The following is a 26,847-nucleotide window of genomic DNA, read 5'->3' on the forward strand; positions in this document are numbered from 1 at the left end:
GTTTTCAAAAGAATCTTGCTTTTAACCCCCCCCCCTGCGTGTTAATTAAAATTAAGTAAACAAAGGAACAAACCAAAATTTTGGCACGATATTAACAATGCAAAATATACAATGCAAAAATAACAATGTCAATCAACAAATCAAAAACCTGGGAAACACGAACTTACCTTCATTCTTTATTTCTTCATATGAAAAAAGACGACTACGATTTGATAATTTCACGTTGTTTTCTTCTGTCTGATTCCCATTTGAGATAACGAGAACGGTTGCGAATAAGAAAACAAACGAGATGCAGGGTACGTTTGGCATGATATAATTTTATTCCAAATCCAACTAAGGATGCATTTTTATTTATTGTACTGAATGTTTAAAAAAGGTAATATTGTCAACATGTACAGTTCATTTTCAACGGGGTGAACTACTCCAAAAATGACGTTAGTGTACGAACAATGCCATCTTATCTGGTCGACGTTCGCTAATCTCTTATTTATCTCCGGCATTCGATTGGAAATGTTCTATATAAAACTAATAAGTAGACGTCGTTTCATATTTTTTTTTCTATTTATAATTGGTTACTAACAAAACATAACAAAATAGTGAAAAAACAGACTATATAGCAAGAATTCTTCAAATAAGTATTGACCGTATATAACTGTGTATAAGTCGATCCTCTATTTTTGATTACGAGGCAGCAAATTTTCTGTATGTCGTGTGTATAAGTCGAGTCTATATTTTTAATTACGAGATAGCAAATTTACGATACTATTTCGAGTGTATTTTTCAAACCTCTATTTCTGATTACGAGATAGCACATTTTCTGTATGTAAAATGTATAAGTCGAGCCTATAATTTTGATTATGAGACAGCAAGTTTCCTGTATGTCATGTGTATAAGTCGAGCCTATATTTTCATCTACGAGATAGCAAATTTACGGTATGTCGTGTGTATTTGTCAGCTTTTTAATTTGATTATGAGATAGCACATTTTCTGTATGTAAGATGTATAAGTCAAGCCTATATTTTTGATTACGAGACAGCAAATTTTCTGTATGTCGTGTGTATAAGTAGAGCTTATATTTTTAATTACGAAACAGCAAATTTTCTGTATGTCGTGTGTATAAATAGAGCATATATTTTTTATTACGAAATAGCTAATTTGAGGTATGTATTTGTCAACCCTCTATTTTTGATTATGAGATAATACATTTTCTGTATGTCGTAGTGTAAAGGTCGACCCTCTATTTTTAGTTACGAGATAGAAAAATTTCGGTCTGCTTGTGTATAAGTTGACCCTCTATTTTTGATTACGAGATAGCAAACTTTAATGTATGTAGTAGTGCATAAGTCGATACTCTATTTTTAGTTACGAGATAGCAAATGTTCGGTATGTCGTGTGTATAATTCAAGCCCATATTTTTGATTACGAGATAGCACATTTTCTGTAGGTCGTAGTGAAAAAGTCGACCCTCTATTTTTAGTTACGAGATCGGAAATTTTCGGTCTGTCATCTGTATAAGTCGGTCCTCTATTTTTGATTACGAGACAGGACATTTTCTGCATGTTCTAGTGCATAAGTCGACCATCTATTTTTAGTTATAACATAGCAAATATTCGGTATGCAGGGGTGATTGTGAGCTCATCTCAAACATCTTGAGAGTTTCTTGAGTAAAATCATAAATGACTCATTTAAAAAAATTAATATCTTTATAAATTTAAATCATTGATATATTGCCAACATGAAATTCTAAATAAATTATATGCAACCTAATTTAAATTAATAATTATGCATAAGTTTACATTTATCTCTAATCACATTTATTATTCTATCTGAAAAAAATATCTACAAATGAAAGAGATGTCAAGTATAAATACTAGTTCTAATGTTTTTAAATAAAATATACGAGAATTCTTATACATAAATGTGATCGATGATTTTTTTGAAAACTTCTAGACCTTGGATTTCCGGTTAGCGAAAGATCCTGAAATCCGGAATTTTTCCGGAGTACAAGCATCTCTGGGTATGTCATGTGTATAATTCAAGCCTATATTTTTGACTACAAGAAAATAAATTTTCGGTATGTCGTGTGCCCTCTGAAAAAACCAAATATAATTTTAAAGCTTTAAAAAAAAAAAAAAAAAAACATAAATTATCAATTCTACAAAATTTTCTGAAGTTAAAAATGTTTTATTTTGTTCGCTCTGGATATGATACATTGGGCCTCAAATAATGTAATTGTAATATATACACACACATATATACATAATAATTGGAAAAGTGTGGAATTTCGAATTCTTTGAGTGAGGATAAAGACAAGTATTTGTGGGAGCCGGCATTTTAAATTAATAGCTTTATCGTACGTTTTAAAACGGTACGTTCATTTATGGTACGTTCACTGTGTTACGTTTTTGAAATACTCTTGAATAAATTATCTTTTATTCTTATTTTTTTCGGACCACAACTCAGAGCATTTCCATTTAAAAAAAACTTTATTTGCGAAGCAAATACAAAGGAAGAAAATGTAAAATTTTAAACAAATTATTAAAAATAGTTTTGAAGGGACTAAATTCATACTCAGTTATTCATATCTACCACATTATTTATAAAGTATCGATATTTCACGATCAACGAATCTCCACCTTTGTTTCCGGTGTACAAATCGACCCCCTGATTTTTGTCAAATTTTGGAGGTTTGAAAATTCGAGTTATACACCAAAACTAACAGTAATTTCAAAAAGTTAAACAGTCGGAAGTAAAGCACGAGGTATCATTTTAAATACGTTCCCAGTCAGTGGCCCCCATCTCCCCAAGCTCTTGGGCGTATTCTTGAGCAAATTCTAAATCCCCCCCCAAGCTTTAAGTGGGCGCATCGTGCGCCCATTTCCCCCTGCCCCTGTAGCAAATTTACAATGTTAATTAAATAATTACATACTAGGCCATAACATAATAATTATTTAAGATATATATTTGTTAAGATCTATATTGTACAGGTTGTCGGTCATTATTTCGATTGTAATTTTTTCAATAAATGTTCTAAATGGTTTCAGAATCTTCCAGTCAGAGGATGCCTCGATGGGTCGTGGTGTGGCAGTTGTCCCTCTGTGCCACACTCCTTGTGAGTCGTTTGCAGCTGACCTTGGCACCTCTGCACCCGTCTCAGGATTGCCCCCTGGACAATTACAGTCAAATTTTTTTTTAATTTTAATGCATTCAGAATCCCTCAAAACTCCCAGAAAACATTTTATTACTTTTCTAAGAAGACTATTTATTTAGTTATTTTCAATCAAAAAACGCTTACTTTCGTTTTCGCCTGAAACGGGGAGTCACGTGATTATGCACGAACTGACGTCACACGTGTCCATCTGCCGTTCACTTACAATAGCTGTGCTGTGAAAACCAATACGTTCTTGCTTTCGTTTAAATTTTCTAATTAAATCCAACCATTTTAGATGGTCTAAAGCTATCTGTATAAAAAATTGCGCCTTAATATCGCTTAATAAAAATGTGGATTTGATATAACGTATTTTTATAATGTTNCATAATCATTTCTTCAGATATTTTAATGATAAATAACAACGTTTGAAGTTTTAAAATCTTTCTTTCATTTTGCACACACTCTCAGAACCGTAAATTTAATTCACAAAATTTTTACTGATAATTTACAAAGGATGTTCATACGATATACGTGATATCAAAACTAAAAGAGCATTGAAATAGCCTTAGCGGATGGAGACGGCACGTTCCCTTTCGGCACATTTGACGTCATAACCAATCAGGGATCGTTTTTGATTGCATCACTTACGGAGGCCTTTTGGGGCAATTTAAATGTTTAATAACTAAATAAATTAACATTTGCCGAAAAAAACAATCAGATTTTCGGTTTCAGGAGAGAATTTCCAATAAGTTAGGTATGAAAATAAAAAAATTTATGATATGCTGTAATTGTCCATTGTGTTGCTTTTTGTCGGGAGTGACTCGGGGCCATGGAACCTAGTGTCCATGCACTGCTGGATCCACCGACTGACTCGAGGATTGCCCCAATTGACAGTCAACAGTATTACCTGGATGCTCCCAATGGGAGCGGGTCAGGGTAAAGCTTGCTTAAAATGCATATTTAAACATCAAAAGAAATATCTATCGTAAAAAATTAAAGACCCCAATAGCAAGGTATTCTTTACAACTGGGAAACAAAGACAGAGTGCGAAGCCAAAATTTTCAACAAAAAATAAGTACTTTTTAAGAACTAAAAAAATATTTTTAGGCTCTTTAAAAAAATATAATTAGGATGTGTGAATTAATAAAAAAAAATTTCTTCCTATTGTTAAAAGTTCTTCATATATATGTTAACAAAATAATTTTTAAAGACATTACATGAGCAAGATAAAATATCTAGTTTCTGGCAAAGAATTCTTTTCTTGATTACATTAGCTACCATTAAAACAATTTATGTACAATTATAAATATATTCTATATTGAGTGGATCATTCTATTTTTCAAAATAATCACTTAGCATAATTATGCAAAAAAATTAATTTTAAATTATAATTAATTTAACTAATATCTAATAAGTTTATCGAGTGCTTTTTTTAGATTTGAATAAATGTTATTTATAAAAGCATATTCAACAAAACATTAACAAGATTACTATTATTGATCATACCGAATTTATAAAGGTAATATATAAAGAATTATGCAAACTAAGAAAATTTTAATAAATACATATTACAGAAGTAACGGCCGTTAATAAATTTTGTTACTTGTTTCAGTATTTCGTTAATCAAATGCTTAAAACAATGTAAATAATTTTGATGTGTAAATAGAATGAGTACGGAAGCTTAATATATTTGTACGGAGTAAATTATTATATGGTTCCCTACACTCATAATATTTAATATAATTGATTTTTTTTATTTCAATTGTTTTTAAATGAAATCATTAAGAGATGAATTAAAAAAAATTTGGAATGAGAAATCTAAATGATTTATTGTCAATTTAAAATAGTGAAAGAACCTCACTTCATACTTTTTTAAAATCTTATCCGTAAATATTATGTAGTTTTTTCATAAAACGACTTAGTTTTAAAAGTAATAATACAATGATAAAAAGTAAAAAAAAAAAAAAAAAAGCAGTGAAGTTCAATTAAAGTTTACAAGAATTTTATGCAATCGGTGGGCGGCCCCTCTAGTAAAAAATTTTACGAATTAAAATCTCAATTAATTCTAAGCCTTATTAAATTAAATGATTAAAAGGGAGGTGGAAATTTCGAGAAGATGAAGCTTTCAGATTCTTTACTGCTCTGGGGACCCACATGAAAATACGTAATTAGTGAATGATCCCGGTATTGATCTATAAATAAAAGAGCGAGAGAAGGCCATTAGCTTGCCAGTGATGAAGACAATGGTGCTTCACCATCGATGAAATTAACAAGAGAATAAAAAAATTTTTTGCTTTTCGAGAAAAGAAAATTGGCAATGTTTACTTGGTCCCTGTAACCAGCAAAAATTGCAGAGATTTTTCGGTTTGATTTCAGAGGGCGGAAAATGAAGCTTGAAATTGAGAATCTCCTGCAAAATGCAGTGGAGTGAGAACACAAGAATCCTTCCCACCGAATACAGCTCCAGTATACGCATATTCTAACCCGCAGGTATTTCAACAATAATGTAAAATGATCGACGTTACCGCGAAACAGGTTGTGGTCGAACGAATTGTTAAAATGTTGAGTAGAACAATGTACAAACCAAGCTTTTTGTGTAATTCTTTCGAAAATTGACAATGGAATAGAAAAAAAAATCTCATTTTGGAAAAGGGAAAATTACGCACTTTTTAAAAACAAACAATGAAAAAAGAACCTTTAGGGCTTTAAAAATACAAAAATAAGCACCTTTAGACACATTTAAACGCTTTGCAACCGGGTATAAAACAATTTTCAAAATATTATTATAAACTAGGAAGCTCCACCCATAGCTATCTCTATTTTTGAAAATTTGCAAAGGAAGCTCCACCCATAGCTATCTGTATTTTTTAAAATCTGCAAAGGAAGCTCCAGAATTAATCCACTGCTATATGTATTTTTTAAAATTTGCAACTCAAATCAAGTAGCATTCTAATGATGAACAAGAGTAGGCAACTTATATGCCATAAGTATTCCGAGCATCAAGGAAATTATTTATAATTTTTTTTAAAAATTTCTTTAATTAATCTCAGGTATTAGGCCACTTTTTTCCTAAGTAAGCTATTCCCTCTGCAGAGGATGGTATGTCTTAAAATCACCCTCAGAGATAATTGTGCAACATAATTAAGGTACTACCATTAGTTATGCCCAGTGCCTGATTTATTTATAAGAATAGAAAATCTTAAAATATCATAGCTGTCAACATNTTTTTTCCCTTCAGAATAATGGCTCAGATAAGCACCTTTAGACACTTTTAAACGCTTTGCAACCTGGTATAAAACAATTTAAAAAATATTATTATAAACTAGGAAGCTCCACCCATAGCTATCTGTATTTTTGAAAATTTGCAAAGGAAGCTCCACCCACAGCTATCTGTATTTTTTAAAATTTGCAAAGGAAGCTCCAAAATTAATCCACTGCTATATGTATTTCTAAAAATTTGCAACTCAAAAAATCAAGTAGCATTCTAATGATGAACAAGAGTAGGCAACTTATATGTCATAAGTATTCCGAGCATCAAGGAAATTATTTATAATTTTTTTTAAAAATTTCTTCAATTAATCTCAGGTATTAGGCCACTTTTTTCCTAAGTAAGCTATTCCCTCTGCAGAGGATGGTATGTCTTAAAATCACCCTCAGAGATAATTGTGCAACATAATTAAGGTACTACCATTAGTTATGCCCAGTGCCTGATTTATTTATAAGAATAGAAAATCTTAAAATATCATAGCTGTCAACATGGGCAGGAAAAAATCCAGTAGATTTAACGAAATAATACAAATTTTATGATAATTGTTGCATAATGTATTAAATTAATATTTTACACATAGGAAATTTTATAGTCATCAAAATAGAAAAACTGCAATATATTTTCCAGTTGTGATTGACGTTAAACATACTTGAAAAGTTATCCATTATGTTTACTCATAATTTAGAATATTAAAGGGCATTTAATTCATCAAAGATTGTTAAAAGATTTTTTTAATTTAAAAAGAGAGTTCTGAATAAAAGTAAACTGAACATTTTAGGACAAAAAAGTTTTGAACTGATTTCTGTAAATGCTTCATTATGTGTATTAGTAATATTTATTAAAATATTCAAGCAAACAATAATCGGTACAAACATTCTATTTCAATTGGGGTTTTTTTAGGAAACTTAAATCAATTTTAGAGAATCTTCTAAAATGTACAAAAATCAGAAGAAGTTTAATTAAACCAGCAGAACCAGAGAAATTGGAAAAATCCAGTAGAGTTGGCAGCTATGTATTATAAGTTCAACAGTGCAACTTTTTAAAATTAATTTTTGATTATATTTTTAGTCACCTTTCCACAAAAGGTAACATTTTAGTAGCAAATGCAAATTCCATGTAATAAAACAATGATTTAATTTTATTTGTAAAATCTTTTGCCTTTGATTTCAATAACAACAATGTGAACTAAGGGGAAAAATAAATTTATTTGTAATTACAACTGTACATAATCATATTATTAATACAACATGTAAAACTCCATCAACAAAATATAAGAGACCCAATCAATTTCATCAAATCAATAAATTAATGAACATTAATTATTTTAAAAAGATAAAAGCAAGAATGAGATAGCACGAAACAAAAACTTATTTACCTTTATTGCTAAGCAAATTTCATATTGTTGTGTACCATTTTTAATTTTAAATTTCTGTGGTTCATCAACTTAATTCATAATTTAGCAAGTGTAAAATAATGCCACATGATTAATGTTAATCAAAAATCTATTATTTTTATATTATTAAAATAAATTACATTAAATACAATGATTTTATTTCATCTATAAACTAAAGAAATAATTTATTAAATATGATTTAAATTACATGTTCACCATCGAGAATTGTTACCAGCAAATTCATATTAGAATTTCAGAGAGAACATTTTACATCAAAAATAATTTTGATATTATCTAAATACTATTTATATCTATCCGATGAAGATACAAAAATTATTTACATTAAAAATATTTATTGCATACCACACTAAATTCAAACTTCACATATTTTAAAACAGATTAGACTTCATAATGAAAATGATTTATCAGGATAAGGAATTAATAAAATACAGTATAAATCTTAAGTGATATGACATTTTGATTTGTTTGTATCAAAAACAATGAAATTTATATTCTACTTTGAGCAAATAAGGATAAATGTTAACTATAACTGATAATTTTTATTCTCAAGAATTTATATAATTAGGTTCGCCACCGTCAAATACTCTTTTAAGAAACTGTATTAAATAAAAAATATTAAAAACTGAAAGAGCAAAAAAATGAAAATTGTAAGTGTTAAGCTCGATGAATTGTAGAGTACTTGAATTTGAAACCGTAGTTATAGGACAAAAGGGGTAATCGCCACTTGCTGTCTAAATATAACAAGTGGGGATTGTCCAAAATATAAAAATTAAGGACAAAATTGACTGTTACTACAACAAACATTGTAAATATCAGAAGTCACTTTTGTTTTTTATTTTTTGATCCTCTGAATTTCCTTTTTTGCGATTTCAGCTTTTAACTATTTTAATCCACAATTAATAAATTTAAATGTAATCTAGGAACATAAGACTAGAAAAAAAAAAGAAGAAAAAAAACAGTTGCATAAATGCAAAACAACCGACCAATTCAAGTAAATAAAAGTCTAAAACATTTATCAAATAAATGCAAATAAAATAAATGAAAATAATTACACTATTTTCCTGTATTAGCTGCAATAAATTAAAAGCATTTGAAAAACATTACAAATATTTTAAAATTTACCTAAATTTTGATTAGTTTTCATACATTTATAAAAGCTATTATATACACAAATGTTAAACTCGTTTTAATCTATTTCATAAAATTAGCAATTAAATATAATTATGAACATTCATAAATGGGGAACTTCATTTCACGGAAAACATCACATATAGTATCATAAATATTTCGAATTAATCCATTTTTATTAAAATTTTTTATCTTTTATATGTTCTGGAGTTTTTGTTGCAATAGTGACGGCTATTTCTAAGCGTTGCCAGAATAAAATCTGGAACAAAGAATGGCGGAAACAGCTGGGTTCATCAAAGAGTCTAAATTATGTATCATAAGTAGACAGCAAGCATGTATTTTGATCTCATTTTCTTATTTTTTCTACAGCAAAATCTTAACTTAAAACTGAACTATAGATTATTTTTTGAAATAGCCATCTAAAAGGTATGAATTAATACTGGAAAACTAATGAGTTAAAAGGAAGGACCGAAATATTTATTCATTATAACAGATATTTTATATCAAAGACAATTTATAAAGTAAAGATGTACAAAGGGACCATATGCATATTGCGGCAAATCTTTCTAATGCACATAGTGTCAAACGGAGGACAGTCTTATTTCACAATTAAAACCCCCGAAAACAAAGGGTATGTTTAATATGAGAGCTGTAAAAACCATATACAGAAAATTTGGAATTTAGTGACAAAAATTGCTAATGGATGGCATCAACAAGTAGTTCCAGTATTAAAATGCGAAAGGTGGGTGTCGTAACATACTCTTATTGCTTTACCACAAAACCGTAATATTGACTATGAAATCGTAAAAATGAATGCTTGCCTTATACTTATATGCATCACAAAATGGGTGTAGGCACAAGCGTGATGTCACAACGTAAACATATATCTATAAACATTTAACTTTACAGATAATACTATTTGATAATTCATTTTAAACAACAAACTCTTACATTTTAATTAACATCCACAAAAAGCATTAAATGGAATGTAAGGAAAACATTAAACAGACTCTAGTATAAAATTATGGTTACATCACAATGTAAATTTTGGGGAGATATGTTTCATTAATTTGCTAATATCATCTATTTAGAAAATAGAGCATGAAAATTGTAACAGATATTTTACAATTTATGATGGTCCTAAAAATAAGATTTGAAATATGACTATCAAAAGTTTTCACAAACAGTACCACATATGTGTAAAATAATTCTGGTAAACTAATAATATAACCATTTTTTTCTAATGATAGCAATAACGGACAAATTAGGACTGAAAAATGGAGACTTTAAATAAAGGAGAGATATTTACGTAAAATTTTCATCTGCTTGCAAACATTTACAATAAACAAAAAATACCGACCAGTAGCCGCAGAACATTTTTTTCCTCAGATTTCTGCAAAAATATTAAGTTACAAAATCTAACAAGTTATATTTCTGTCACTTATAAAAGTGCATAATAAATTTGTAATCAAAACTAAAAATTGTTGCAGACATCATTTCTGTAAGCAGCTTGGTTTAATAACAGTACATTTTTCTGTAAAATATAACTTGTTAATACAATTTCAGTGTGAAAGGGCAGTTTCAATTTTTTCTTTTTTTAAGTAAGTGAATAAACACTGAAAATAAAAAAATAATACACTTCAATTTTATACTAAAAGCAAGTAAAATGTTTAAAAAAATTTTTATTGGTAAAGTTTGGCATTTTTGAAGCTAAAATTATAATTTAATAAATTGAAAGAAAAATATTTTTTTCCCTTCAGAATAATGGCTCAGTAAAAATAAAATGGAATCAATATTGATTATTATTAATTCAATAACACATTTTCATTATATCGAAAAAATTTTTTACAGAACTAAATCTCAAAACTTAAGTACTCAATTAGCATATTTTTGAAACCTTTGGTATTGATTTTTCAAAACACTAAAAAACTGAACAAATAGGTTTTGTAAAAATTATGCAATAAATAAAATATATTACATATATGAATTGTATTTCTCTCTGTGATGTCACCATAACTTTAAACACTAGCATATTACAAACAGATATGTACAAATTTCAACAGCTCATACAATAAACTTTAAAAGTAGATTTAAATGAATAACAATTAAACTAAAATTAATTTGGAAATCATAAGGTATTGTTTTACTGCTGAAAACAATAGAATATATTTTACAATAACTTAACAGCACTATAAATTCTACAAATAAACACAAAAAAAAATTAAGACACAAAATTTCACACTTCAAATTTTTGGTCAGTTAAGCCGGAAATGTCGGCCACATTAAAAGTCTTCAACCAGATTACAAAAAGGCAAAATGTGAAAATAAAATGCAATCAACAAACGCAAAGTATTTTCAATTTCAACAGAAATTGTTGCAGAAACACATAAAATATATTTCAAATACAAATTTTATTAGGAGTGGAAAATTCTTTTTCCCATAATGAGCTTAAATGCCAAGTCTTTTAAGTGAAAAATAGGAACTGCTTTCTATCTCTCAAAAACAGAAAGCAAAAAATGTTATATTTTCTAACTATATATTTTAAAAATACAAACTTGCAAAACTTTGACTAAGTAAAACTTCATCTTAAGTTAAAAAGCTAGTTCAAATGCTGAAGTTCGTTTTTATATTTTAAATATTTAACTTGTGTAACCTTGACTGAGGTAAGTATTCTTTTTCATTGTTCTGGGTTTTGAAAAGAACTTCATAAATAAAATAAATAAAATCTTATCACAAGTATAACAACCCCGACGCGTTGATTAAAACTCATCAAATAACTGAAAGACAGCTCATTTCCACAATTAAGATAACATTTCAACATCTTTGTCATCGTCAAAATTATAAGGTTGAGCAGCATCAACAAGAACAAGTCTTTCTCCGGGAAACTGAAATATAAATAATGTTTTTAAACAACATTGTATGTAAACATATAAATGAAAAGAAGTATAAAGGAACAAAACAGGTTCAGCTTTAATTTAAAATTTCAATAATAATTTTTTTTTCAAACTAAATTTGTTATAACATTAAAAAACAGGAAACATAACAGTTACAGAAAATACTAGAGAAATTCTACAACTCAAAGAAATAGGAATAACTCAAATAGAAACAGGAATAACTCAAACAATATTTTCAGGGTATCTGCTACATTTTAGGTTTTCAAATCCAAGAATTTTTCATGACTTAACGAAGTTACTATTTTCTCTGACAAAAACACAACAATAAATTTAAAAAAGCATTATGATAACATTAGTTGAAATGATAGGTATAACCAAAACTGTTATACTCTGCATCTTCATATTTATAGATTTTAAATTTAAAAAACAGAGTAATGAAAGAGTTGAAGCAATAAAATAGCTGAAAAAAATACGAAAGCAAAAGTTTTTCTTCTTTTTTATTTCTTCAGAATTATATTCTTAAGATACTGATTTTTCTGTTCTCAATTCAAAATTTAAAAAAAAATTCACCAATGACTAGCTTGCTTCAGCTAGAATTTTAAATTGATAAAATAAAAAGAATAAATAAGTAAAAATTCTGAAATCACAAAAGTTTAAAAGATTATTTTAACTAGATCTAGAAATGATGTTTTTTCTTTCATTTTTTTGAAAGAACACTATAATTATTAAAGAACACGATAAAAAAATATATATTTTAATAAATATGACTGTGAGTGGGGATTTTATTACAAACTCAGATATTCGGAACACCATGAAATTGGGGGAGGCGTGAATTCCATTTTAAAATTTAGATTTTTAGGCAACCTAAAACCCATGACTTTCTATGATTTTTTTTAAAAAAAAAAAAGTTAAAATCATGACATTTCATGACTTTCTAGGTGTGCAGATACCCTGTATTTTATAATAATTAATTAATAAGAAAATTAATCACAGAATAACACAGTTAATATTTAACACAATTTAAAAAAATAAAAAACTGCATCACCAATTTCAAAATAAACAAGCACCCGGAAAAATTTTTATAGTACAATCAGTTAAAATTCATAAATGCTAAATTTAGTAACACAACTTAAATTACTAAGCAGTAAAATTTATCGTTATAACTAAAAAGTAAGCAAAGAAGGAAGCCAAGGAGAAAACAATTCAATAAGAAGTTAGTTTCATTCAGATAACATGCAATAAGCAACAGGTATGATCATGCTCCTACAAATGCAGAGGGTTACAGCCCAATTCTAATTGAATGTTTGCCATTCCATTCACCAAATAGCAAAACAAATGGAAAAAAAAAATCTACCTTATTTTAGAAGTCAGATTGCAACTCTGTGAGTATATCACCCTGGAAAAAGTTACAAAATACACTAAATAAAAATATTTTCAGTTTTGCAGATGAGAACAATAGGGGAGGTAAGTTTAGCTAATAAATGTAAAACAGTAATTGGACCAGCTTTTAAATAATCAAAAATGATGCACAACCTTCAAATGATCAGTCTGCAGACTGTTGCTATAACTAAAAAACTACATAACTAAAGTAAGAAATTTTATAATCGTTTTGCAAACTCATAGCGCAAAATTTTAAAATATAAACGTACTAATTAAAGAGAGCCAAAAGTTTTAAATACTTTCTAACTCTGATTAATTTTAAATTTAATTCTTTAACTAACTGATCAAAACAAATGGAGTTAAAAAGTTTATTAAATTGCAATGTAATTTTTAATCTTCTAAGATTCAAACTTTTAATAATGGCAGAAAATGTCATTTTCACTTAGAAATAAATAATTCATGAATGCAAACAAGTACATTTTTTCATTCTTTTTTTTTAAAAAAAAAAAAAAAAAAAAGNTAACGCTGATTTCCAGCTGACGGCGTCCTGTCCTAAGAAACCAGGCCTTTAGAAATAACTAATTCATGAATGCAAACAAGTATATTTTTTCATTCTTTCTTAAAAAAAAAAAAATTCAAATGGTTAATGGTAATTGGATAACCTTAGTTAACTCTATTTTAGACATTTTTCATTAATATATGAATTTTAATTTTTAGCATTTTTTGTAGGGCTTTAGAATGTTTTAACAGAGTATCTTTTTAAGGAAGTACCCAGTCCCAGTACATGGTAAAAGTTTAATATATTACTCAGGCGGCTCTTAGTATCCAGCAAAGTTCAGATTTATTATATGATCAGTTATGGGTACTCGACTGGAGATTAAAACATTTATGCAAAACAATAAAAAAGAATGCATAATTTTCTATAAAACAAATACTTTACAATATATAGTTCCAAGGAACTTTATTGTTCGTCTATAAACAAAAACATGTTTTTATTTTTAATTATTATTATTACTATTTTTTGAATTTTCTAAAACAAACTTAGGTTGACAGCTCTGATGTAGAATGATTAATTTGAAACTTAGCTAAAGAATGGAGACATTTGCCGATTGTTGATTCTATAATTTAACTTTCAATAGCAATTATTAATATAGCTTCTATTAGACACAAGATATTTTAAAAAATTGACAATATATTAAATAAAAAATGCTTATTTGTCAAGGTTTAGTTTTTGATCATCTGATAACTACAAACGTGTGCAATAAGTTCTACCTTAGTACAATATCTCTGAATTAAAAAGATGTAAGCGCAGCAATCGCTGTTTAGGGTGATCAACTTAAAATTACATTTTAGTTTACAACACAATAACTAAAAGACACAGAAACTTGAAATTACTAAGATGTGTAGAAAAAAGTACAGGGACTACGATGGAATAAAAAAAATTTACATTCAATTAATTGCTAATAATTCAGTTAACTAATAATTAATTCAATAATGTACTAACTTTTAAATTTACAGGGAAAAAAATACTACACTGGCTGCTCTACAGACTACAGGAATACAACTACAAAATTAAAACTTAGCAAGCTGAAAGGGCCTAATTTGTTTATGAGTTTACACAGAGGTTTTTTTTTTTTTTTAAATTCAATTTGTGTGAGAGTTATTACAATTTTAAATGCCATTAATGCTAATTCTTTTTTCTCTCTCTCTTTCCTTTAAGTTACATTTTATTTTGCCATGCAAATCCAATAAGGATTGGAAATTACAAAGGTGTGTAAAAAAAATTCACAAGAATTTTGATAAAATAAGATAAAATTATAATTTGATTATTAGTTTATGAAAAAAAAATATGTCGGCTGATCTACCGCTCACTAAAAGAAATATCTCAGATTTAAAATTTCACATACTGATAAGAACAAATCTGAATTTAAAATGGTCCTAATGTATTGCAAATTTAAGTGCTTTTTAGCAATTTTTTTTAAATCTTTAACAGGGTGCGTAGCCAGATTTTTCAACAAAAAATAAGCACCTTTTAAGTACTTTTTAAGCACTCAAAATATATTTTTGTTCACTTTCCAAAAAAAAAAAAAAATCATAATTAGGATCTGTACAATAATAAAAAAATATTTCTATCGTTTAAAGTTCTTAATTTATAAACATAAAATAAATAAAAATTCAAAAACATTTTCGAAAACTTTAGATAATCATGATAAAATAACTACTTTCTGATAAACATTGCAGAGAAAATTGTGAAAACCTTTGCGCTTTTGTAATTTAAAATGACAATCAATAAGGCAAAGAAAATATCTCTTTTTAAAAAGATAAAAAAATTAAGCACTTTTTACAAACCCCGAATAAAATAAGCACCTTTAAGCACTTTTTAAAAAGGCTATGCATCCTGACTTTTGATGAAAATTATGAATTTTTATTTCAAATTAAATATGTACAAATTTAAAAATATTTTTGAAAAAATAAATGAATAAAAAAGTAACATCCTTTTCAAAAAGACAAAAGGAATATAATTCTGAAATATTTTCTTTTAGATAAAAATATAAGGGAAAGTGCTTGTCCAGTTCATTTCAATATAGCAAAACATTTGTATAAAAAAATATATATAATTAACCCCTTAACTGCCGCGGGCGTATATTTACGTCTCGGCCAGACGATGCGTTAACTGCCGCAGGCATATATATACGCTTTCCTGAAGTAAGATGCTTTGCATTGACTTGCTATAAATAGAACTACACCCACGCCTTCTGAATGCAGTAAAATTAATTTGAAAGTGTTTGCCAATGTTTGTCATTGAAAGTGTTTGCAATGAATGTATTACAAATTTCGGGGGAATGGGAAAGGGATGTATTTGAAAAGTTATATCATAATATTTATTGCTTGTGTGTTTCTATTTGAGTAAGATCGGGTTTATTCTTTTTTCGCTTTCGTTTCCCGGGTATATTCGTCGAGAATCCCTCTATCAGTGCAATGAATGTGATGTTGGTTTATGTGTCCAACCAGGTTTCAGGATTTATCATACAACAGCTAAGTTTTAACATCTTTTATATTGTATTTTTATTCTTTAATTTAAGTTTTGTATTTTCTCTTTTTCCTTTTTTTTCTCTTGTGAAAGTAAACTGTTTTTAAATTGCAACGCGTGCATCTTTTTTCTCACACCAAAACACCGCATAACAAAGCGGACTTGAGCGAAAAACGGTGGCACTGGGGAGTGAATCACATACATTTTACTCAGCAGGTAAGGGGTTAAATGTTTCAATATAAGCCAAAATAAACATAATAGCTTAAAATTGTGTCCTGTGATCTAGAAACTTTTCTGCGTGAATAATGTTATGCAAGCAGCCATGTGATGACTTTAATTCTTTTGTTAAGTAGATCTTATTAAATCATGATTCTTTCTTCTTCATTTATCTAGTAATTTTAAGTCTAAAAAAAGATTTTCCTTAAAATAAATTACCTGTGGGAGGGGGGAATAGCAAAACAGACTAAAAAGGGTGAAAATGAATTTCAGGGATAAATGGAGACTTATTTGAGAGTCCTGTATCTATATAAGTCTATGTGTTTCATCAACACTCTTTTATTTTTAAATGCTACTCGATAAAAATATATCTTAATATATCAACAAATTAGATAAAAATCTATAGGTACCTGAATTAACATTTTTCGTAAATTTGCCGTACAAATGAAAAGAAAGTTTTTGAGCAAATCGAAGAAAATCGGTGATTTTCATCTAATTGTGGAAAATAATATAGAGGCATACACATCACCAGATAAAGCTTAATGAAAAATAGCTAAGTGCATAAGTATGTGCATAGAAATAAAACTGCAATGTGAAATGCAGATGCTTAGAAAAAGCATACTACACCATTTCATGCACCTCAGCTACAAAGCCAAACTGCATGCAAACTTAAAATTCAAAATGATCCTGAATTAATATATGAGTAAGATTTAACATAGGGTCTAATTTTTTAAATTATATTAAGTAATAAATACACTTCGTCCAATAAGGGTGTTTCCAGGGAAAATAAATATGCAGTAATTAATTCAATTATACTACAATAACGATATTAATCGATAAAATAGATTTAGTTCCCTTTCTGATGTTGCACTCTACCATCTTTAGATAAACCATGTTTTTTTCTTTTAATGCTTCAAAAAAAAAAATATAATATGTACAATAAAGTGTTTCAATTAGAAAAAAAAACTTTTTATGTACCCAACAACAAAAAAGAAAGATTATGATTTTAAAAAATTTTAACTTGTAAAATTTATTCTCCACCTGACAAAAAATTTACATTAAAAATTATGAAAAATGACAACATAAATGACTTAAATTCTGTTTTATAATCATAAACTACTGTGTATTTAATTAAATTAATGAGAATAACAAAACTATGTTTGAAATTTATAAAACGGAAAACTTACTTGCGATTTCTGAAAATAAAAAAAAGACCTTTATAAATTCTATTGATGAAATTAAACAAGTTGTAAACTGTTTGAAAATAAAATAAATTCTAAATTAGCAGCTGACAATACAAAACATTATTTGCAATATGCAAATAATGCATCTGAAGAATAAGTAAACATTTGGTTAACATTCTCACAAAGTAAATCCCTTCTATTTTTATAAAATACACTACTCATTAACAAATTACATAAAGTGTTCCCCAGAAAGTAAAATAAATTTAATTTTAACACTTTAGAAAAATTAATATTCATCTATCGTTTTTAAATATGTCAATTTTTATGTTATAATGTAAAATATTGCATAAAAATACACGATGAAAAAATTGACCAATAGGCTGCTGTTAATAGCCAGTTAAATAAAGATTTTATTTTTTATTCATTAAGCTTTTGTTTTATAACCATCACTGTATCTATTGCTTAGTGCATATATCATATGCTAGGAAATACTTACTAAAAGAAATAAAAGAATGAGAAACAACTTTTGTTCAACTAAGAAAACATAAGTTTTACTACTGATTTGATTAACGCTCCTTTTTTAAAACTTTAAATAAATGTGTAAAATAAATCTTACCCTTTTGTAACGGAAATATGGTAACTTAACACCACCAAAAAGGCCTCTAACTCTGTGGTAGACACGGGACCTGAGGGAGAAAAAAAGTCTTAATAAATACCACTTCAAAATAACTTTTCATTAATGAAATAGTAAAATACATTACAATATACAAGAAGCTTAAAAGTACAATCAAAGTTAAGTAAATAAAAAATATCCAGTAAAACAAAAATATCCAGTAAAACTTATGTAGATTACAACAATTTTCTTTCAGACATGCGATTGCTGGAAAAAGAATTATCTGAAATTTTTAAAACAGTTTATGTTTCATTTTCAAATTAAACACAAAAATAAAATTTAATTGGAGAAAGAAAAAAAGTTTTATGTCTAATAAAAGGAGTTACTTAAATTCATGTATAGAGATTCCCCTATTGTAATAAAAAATATTATATTAAATATATCTAAGTTGCTTAAAAAAAAATATTGCTATCACTCATGAACATGAACTCAATTAGGAGAAAAGGGGTTTTGCTGGTAAGGAGCAATAAATGTCAGGTCAAAAGAATTTGCCAAAGTTATTTTGAGAAAATTTAGTCGCAAAAATTTTTAATTCACACAAGTCTCTGAATCAACAACCTTTAACGCAGAATTCTGTGAAATATCGGCTTGTTCTTTTCAATAGAACTTGCAATTTTCTAAATGATTTATTATTTTCTACATTGATGGAATTATCTACTTAAAAGTTTGTATTTTATATGCTTCATTGTAAGAAGAAAAAAATGATCATATTATTAACAATCAATTTTTTTTTATTTTTAAAAAGTTACAAGTTGTGAATAAGACAAAGTTTTAATTATTATTAATTGTAATTAAAAGACTTTTGATTTAAAAAATAATAAACAGACTACTTGAATTCTTCATGTTTCTTTTGAGATGCATTCACATTACATTTAATATTAACTTTAAAAGAAATTCTCAATTTAAGAATTATTATTTCTGCATGAAATTTATTTTAATCATACACAATCAAATTCCTTATTTATATACTTGCTTGTACCAAAAATGTTAAAAATTTATAAGTTTATTCATGATAGAAAAAAGGATATGCTTACGAGACATTTAAATCATATTTTTAATATTATCTATAATTCTTTTTATTCTTCTTTTAAAACAAAGAATGGAATTGTTTATAATATCAAATTATAATAGCATAAAACAATTTTAAATGTGATCAGCTTTACAAAATTCCTCTAAGCAATACTACATTTTGTTGTAACTAAGTAATATTTATTAATTGAAGAATACAAAATTATTTTTCAAATGTCTTGAAAACTATGTTAATACAGTGAAAACTGAATACTTTAAAAACTATTGAAAATTGCAACAAATTTCAATAAATCTAAACACAATAAAAAATTTTTTAGGTTCTTTGTACATAGAGAATCTTAATTAGTTTCAGAAATTAAGGTAGGAAAGCAAACAAGTTTCGAAAACTCAAAACAAGAACCACTAAAACAAACTGAGTAATATTTGTTTGCTTATTTCATGTTTAATTGTTGTTACATTTAACTAGGAGGACACATGAGAGAAATTTTTCACAAAACATCCTGTTTTTCCTCCATTGGTATTTTAAAATTTAGAGAAAAGTGAGTTTAAGCAAACCTAGAGTAAACCATGAAGTTTTTTAGCATTGAAAAAATTTAGTCAATATTAAAGCAAATCATGGCAGGATTATTTAAAATTAATCCATTGCAATAAATTGTTTCCATTTTCATATTTTGAAAGCATTTTTTTCCAAGTTGACCTAAACTTTAAATATTACCAATGGAGGTTAAACAGAAAGTTTTTCCCTGAAGAGGTTATGGGGCTAGGTTACCAGCAATGACAATCGTCATCTATCTAAAGGTACCGCCTGATAGGGTTGAGTTAACATATCTTATACACTAGTGAATTGGAATTGAAGAATTGCAGCGGTAGGAACGCTGCAATACTCTCCCACCAGAATTTTATCTGAGATGTCACTAGTTGATTCATTGCTGTTTTGTGAGATGCCAGGAGAGATGTATTAAGATAACTGGTTTTTGAGTGCTGGTGATGAAAGCTGTATTAAGATCACGGTTGTGTCTGTGGTCTCTCCTATGTAGCTATTAGCAGTAGAGTGTGTACAGGCACCCGTTGTGTGAGATTGAGAGTGAGGAGGGCAATGTCTCAGTCACAATTAGCAAGTCAACTGTTCACAAAGTTCCATCCATCAAAGTATGTGAGCTCACACCGAAGTGGGCGTTTCTGTTGAGGTAGTCGTGTTCAGATTACATTCGAAAATTACCAATGTGGAGATAGGTTACCGACAATGTAAATGCTTATTTATCTAAGTTAACATGGTCGAGTTAACATGTCTTATACACTAGTGAATCGAAATTGAAGAATTGTAGTGGTAGCTATGTGGCAAGATTAATGCATTTTAATGAAAAGCAAATGATTAAATGATCAATGTTTAAAAAAGGTTTAATTGTTAATTACTTCTGAAGATGGAATTAAGAATCAAGATGGTTCTAATGAGTAAGTAGTAATTATGGAAATACAATATGACTAACCTCCTTTCTGGTTTCACAACAAAAAAGACGACAACCATCAACACCAGAATGGCAAATAACACACCAACTGTTATCTCTGCAACATGACTAGATTGTGGAATTGGTTCCTGGTATGGATAATTAGGACTGGGATAAATCATTTTAGAGGGATCTCCACCTTTATTATCAGGTTCATCTCTATAAGAAGGTAAGAAATCAGATTACGCAAATTGAACATAACTTTTAACAAAAATAAAAGTTAACCCTACTAAGACAAATATATAACGATTTCGAAATTAATTTGTTGATTTACTTTTTCCAAAAAAATTTCATATGTAAATAAAAGTTAAAATCAATCATTCATCAAAAAACTTTAAGTAAAAATCTTAATTAAAAAATATTAAGAGTAAAAAGAAACCATTGAACATTTCAGAATGTAATTAAAAAGAAAATTAATCTGTAATAAATAAAACAAATGAAAGAAAACCAAAATATTACTTTTCAAATTTAGGACAGGCAGCATCTGTTTGCCATTCAAAAATATAATCACAATTACCAGATTCATACAAGAAAGTGGGATTACCCTGTAAATAAATATTTAAAATTAAAAGATATATATAAAAGAAAAATACAAAAGCAAAAATAAGAAAATTCAAAAGAAATAAGAAAACTAAAGTATAGAAATTTCATGGCTGCCAACATCTAATTATCAAAAAAAAAAAATGCAGAAGATACAGAAAAAAAAAAGAAGATTTCGATTCCATGATAACAAATTCGTAAAAAAAAGCAGATTTCAATTATCCAAAAATCAACTATAATATAATGAACATAAAAAAAAGAATTAACTCACCTTTCTTTAAAGCAAGAAAAGAAAGATTTTTTTACTAGCTACTTGATGGCACAATTATGTTCATTCATTAATTCTTCATTACATGGAAACTTATAATATTTCAAGTCTCATGAAAACAGTATTTAGTTTAATTTCAACATAACATTTAATATATAGTATGCAATATTATATATGAACTTATTAGAATTAATTTTGCAAAGATGCTTTAGTAACACGTTTTGCATTTATCAAAAATTCTTTTAAAAAGTATCTTTCACAGCAATAGCTATTTCTTCAGACTTAATTATTAATGATTTTTCTAGTGACTTATCAGACATGGATGAGCGGAACTGGGTCCTGATTTTTTTTTAACCACACATTTACTCTTTTGAGGTCTTGTGTTGTAAATAACAGAAACGAGCAAAATATCTTATTAATATTTGAAGATAAAAAAAAATTTCTCTTTTTACAATAGGGGTGCACAACCTTTTTGAGTGAAGGGCCACTTGCACAGCAGGTAGATTAATGAAGGGCCGCAAGCATATTTAGTCATGTTAGCGAAAAAACTTTTGAAATTTTTCACAATAATTAATTTATCAAAAATATATTGATATAAATAAATATTAGGGGGGATATAAATTCTAACCAAAAAAAAGCATACAGAATGAAAGTGCAAAAAATATAGGGATTTTAGAGTAATATAAATTTGAATTAATTATTTTAATTTAAAAAAAATTTATATTGTTTAAACAAAAAACAAACTAAAAGTATTTTTTTGTTTGCGTTCAGAAGTTCCCGAGGACCACACATCGACAGTTGATGGGCCGCATTTGGCCCGCGGGCTGCAGGCTGTGCACCCCTATTTTACAAAATCATTTTTATTTGCCACTTTACCAGTTTTTCTTCTTTCTTTTTTTTGTTGAAATAATAAATTTTTCTTTTCTCTAAGAACTAAATTCCAGATAGTAAAATATATCAATTATTGCCTGTCAAAAGAGAAATTCATAACTAAAAAAGAATTTTATGCACCTAANCTAAAAGTATTTTTTTTGTTTGCGTTCAGAAGTTCCCGAGGGCCACACATCGACAGTCGATGGGCCGCATTTGGCCCGCGGGCTGCAGGCTGTGCACCCCTATCTTACAAAATCATTTTTATTTGCCACTTAACCAGTTTTTCTTCTTTTGTTGAAATAATAAATTTTTCTTTTCTCTAAGAACTAAATTCCAGATAGTAAAATATATCAATTATTGCCTGTCAAAAGAGAAATTCATAACTAAAAAAGAATTTTATGCACCTAAAATAGAAGATGACAAAGGCATCCAATAATAATTCATTTTGCACATCATTCAAACCTTTTTGTTCACCATTTTTGACACTGATCATTACATTAGATGTGGGAGGTTCTCATGATCTTCCTCTCCATGTAATGCAAATGCAGGTTAGTTCCATACAAAAAATCCTAAATGAAGGCAAATTTCTCCCAATACTTGATCCAGGAGTTCTCTTGTCTTTATGATTAGTTTCAAAATTACAAGGTAACATAGTTGAACATTAGTAGTCATAAACCCAAAAATTGGGTCGCCTGTTCAATGACGGTTATAAAATACAAAATAAAATTCTTTGATTCATTAGAATCGGGAAATATCTTTTTAAAAAGTTCAAAGCATGATTGGCTGCACAGATTGGTAAATTATGCTCTACTAAAAATGCTGCAAAGAGACATCCAGCATTTGTTTATTTTTTAATGGCTTCCTCATTAATACTCATTTGAAAAAAGAAACTATATTCTTTCTTGAATCAAAACATTCTTTGTACTTCTAGGGTTTTGTTGATTTTAATGTGTCTGACTATATAAGTCTTACCACCATGTGCGATGCTGAAGTCATTTTTGCACATGTTGCAATGTATATCATATACTTCAAGATTGCATCTTGAAATAAATTGAAATTCAAGAGAATAAGTTTACTTAAATGCTTGTTTGTATTGTTTTTGGTCAGCCATAATAATGGTAAAAGCCGACGAGATAAATCGAATGAGCAATTAAATATTTTCACGGCAAATCCACTGCTATTTCTGTTTTACACGCGCAACTTTCTTTTAATGTTTGCTTTGGCGCCGGCAAACTGGAAGTCATGTGAAAATAGGAAGCGCTATCGCAGAAGCTGAATTCCTTCCTTCATGGGTGAAATTTTCACCATCCAATTAAGCAACTTTAAAAAATAAAGAAATTGAGCAAATAAATAAAAGTTATTCCAACTAAAAAAATATTATTGGTACAATTTCAATTCAATATAAAAACTGAATTAATTATGTAAAAAAGACAGTCATGTTTTGCAATAAACTAATTGCTTGGTAAAAGACTGTTAGCTTCTGGTGCGAGTTAAAAAACTTTGCTTACACGCTAGGTGTCAAAAGCACCTAAAAAATCATAGCAAAAAATCAGTTATGTACCAGGGGACACCAAATTATTCCATTACAAAAAAAAAAAAAAAAAAAAAAAAAAAAAAAAGAAAAAAAAAAAAAAAAAAAAAAAAAAAANCAAAAAAAAAAAAAAAATAAGCATTACGAGCATTATATTACATCCTTGCATCTGCATAAGTGCATTCATAAATGCATAAAAAACTAAATAACATACTTGTCCAGCATATGAAGAACACTGCATATTGATGATTGTAGTCACATTTTTTAAATGATTCTTTCCACATGGTCTTGTATGAGATGTGAATTGAAGATGCAATTCATTGCCTACAGAGTGTACAAACATTATTTAAATGAGCAAAAATATTAAGTTTACTCAAAAAGTTTCCAGTTTTATAGAAGTACTTGAAAGATAGATATATAAACGGACTACAATAACTATCATGGAGACTTGAGCACAAACTGTCCCAACAGAAAATTCTCTGACTGCTTTTGTGTGTCATATTTCCCAGATTTATGTAACCGGTGGCATGCATTTATTTTTACTGAATTTTTAGTCATGGCTATTCAAAGAGATAGAATGTATTACAAAACACTTATACTTGCTTTTAAAGATGAAGATAAAATTTTTTAGATAAGGCCAATTCATTTTTTTTTTTGAAAAAAAAATAAATAAATAAATAACTAAAATGGATATCTCGTTTTCAGGGACTTTTTGGGTATTTTAATTAAATTCCTTGAAATTTCCAGATCATTAAAATCTGTCTTTTCCCTGTTCTGTGGACACCTGTAAACAATATTTCAGACACTGATTATACTTTGATGTAAGTCACTCTTTCGAGTACTTTTTGCTTGTTACAGTACTCAGGATTTTGATTTTTTTAATAGTAAGTTTTTAAAAATGTCAATTTCATAAGTTGTCCTCATAAAATACTATTTATTTTAAAATTTTTTTTTATTAAAATGTACATGAATATTCCACTTAGTTTGGAAATAATGGAAAAAAAATTCCGTAACTCTTATCAACAATATAATTCATGACTAGTTTTTTTTCTTTTGCCTTTCTGATTGCTTTTTCCTTTTGTGAGTTTCTCAGCATTCTCTGAAAAATGTAACAATAGTAAAAGGCCACAGGCAAAACATACTCTATTATAGGGATGTAACAAATTGTGATTTGTTCAAATACCAAATATAGGTATTATTGAAAAATAATCAACATGTAGCTGTATTATTGGTATGGGGTAAAGGAAAAAGATCTTTAATAGAAATATTTAAGACAAAAAAGTAATTAGAAATATTAAAGATAAAAAAAAAATAAAGCTGTAAAGTTGAAAAAAAATCCTCCTAATTCAAAAAACAAAACAAATTCTAAGAATAATATTTTCCAAAAGAAAAAAAAGATATCCAGAAAACATTATACAATTTTGAAAATTAATTTTCAAGAAAAATTGAAGACTAAAGTCTAGTAGAAACGTTCATAAAAACGTTTGAAAAAGAAAAATCTAGATAGGATAATCCATATATATATAGTCCTTCAATTTTTAAGCAAGAGATTTAATGATAAATTCAAAATTTAGATTTCTCTCATTGCCGAATTTTCACAAAAAAGTGAACATAAAATAGTAATGTTCATCAAAAACGCTCTTTAAAAATGCTGTTATAATAAAAATGCTGATAAAAAGGAAAACTAATAATAAAAAAACCAAAAGAAAAACAGAAAAAATATTGTTCTTAGTTCTGAAATGTAACTTTAATTTTAAGAATCTCAGTTTTCTATGTTACTAGTTATTTGTCATTCTGCAGAAGAAAAAGAAAGAAAAAAAAGAGTCAGTAAAACAATTAAGTCTATCAGAAACTCTCTTTAATATGCTTTGCTTTAGTCAAAATAGAAGCAAAAAATAAGTTTTCAATCATTACAACATTAAGTGTAGAAAAAATGAAGAAATTGACTTGCCTAAATATGACAAAAAACAAAAAAAATCAGAATTACAAAACTTAGGGTTCAGTAAAAAGTATTCTTATTTCAATTCGTCAAATTTCGCTCTTTTATGTGTCCTTCCAAACATAAATTAACAAGTTACTTAACAAATATGTCTAAAAACTATTTCTAATTTATAGTAAAAAATACGATTCCAGATTTATTATTTTTCAAATATATTGAAATTTCCCCCCAAAAAAATCTATTGAAATTTTCCCCCCGAAATAATACTTTGCCGAATATTTGGTAGAAGGGCCAAATAATAAATGAAAGATCGAATATTTGTTACATACATATTAATGAATGTTCTTTATTACAGAGGTTCCATTTTTTTAAAAAATACTATGGAACCATATATGATCCAGCCTCGATTAGCGAAACCTTGACACTAATTTTTAATTGGTTAAGCAATTAAAAGTTTTAAAATTATGTTTTATATCACACAATTGAATTCACTGGTAATAGCAATGCAACTGAAAATGAATTAAATAAATTGATAGTTTGTGGGGAAAAAAAATTATCAGACTTTTTTTATTCTTGAAGTGGGTTATTTTATTTTGAATTGAAAAGTTTCATCAGAAAAACTAATACAATTTTTTATAAATGCATATCTTTTTTGTAATTTATTCAATTAATTGTAGGGTTTTTAAAAAAAAAATTTTTTTCTGAAATAATTATAAAATAATGAATTTTTGAATGATATAAATATAATTACAAGCTCTAAAAAAGAGACAGGTTATAGTGAAAAATAATCTCTCTCTCTTTTTGGGAACTACTGCTCTACTAT

At 27.7% G+C, this 26,847-nt stretch overlaps 2 protein-coding genes across 4 annotated transcripts in view; both read right to left on the minus strand.

Moving 5' to 3' along the window:
* LOC107436176 (uncharacterized) overlaps window positions 1–495 on the minus strand; it is a 54,113-nt gene extending 53,618 nt beyond the window's left edge. Inside the window, exon 1 of one of the 2 annotated variants that reach the window (XM_071185063.1) lies at window positions 168–495. In XM_071185063.1, the coding sequence (XP_071041164.1) occupies window positions 168–309 (142 nt within the window). In that variant the 5' untranslated portion in view covers window positions 310–495. The remainder of the gene's footprint in view (window positions 1–167) is intronic. The other variant, XM_043052774.2, reaches the window with a different exon arrangement.
* Window positions 496–7,605: 7,110 nt separating this feature from the next.
* LOC107436175 (lysosomal enzyme receptor protein) overlaps window positions 7,606–26,847 on the minus strand; it is a 48,360-nt gene continuing 29,118 nt past the window's right edge. The window contains exons 12-17 of one of the 2 annotated variants that reach the window (XM_043052778.2): window positions 24,300–24,409; window positions 21,333–21,418; window positions 20,856–21,032; window positions 18,283–18,352; window positions 13,210–13,251; window positions 7,606–11,846 (exon numbers count right to left, since the gene is read on the minus strand). In XM_043052778.2, the coding sequence (XP_042908712.1) occupies window positions 13,216–13,251; window positions 18,283–18,352; window positions 20,856–21,032; window positions 21,333–21,418; window positions 24,300–24,409 (479 nt within the window). In that variant the 3' untranslated portion in view covers window positions 7,606–11,846; window positions 13,210–13,215. The remainder of the gene's footprint in view (window positions 11,847–13,209; window positions 13,252–18,282; window positions 18,353–20,855; window positions 21,033–21,332; window positions 21,419–24,299; window positions 24,410–26,847) is intronic. The other variant, XM_043052776.2, reaches the window with a different exon arrangement.

Source organism: Parasteatoda tepidariorum, chromosome 9 (assembly GCF_043381705.1).
Source record: "Parasteatoda tepidariorum isolate YZ-2023 chromosome 9, CAS_Ptep_4.0, whole genome shotgun sequence".
NCBI classification, from domain to species: Eukaryota; Metazoa; Arthropoda; class Arachnida; order Araneae; family Theridiidae; genus Parasteatoda; species Parasteatoda tepidariorum.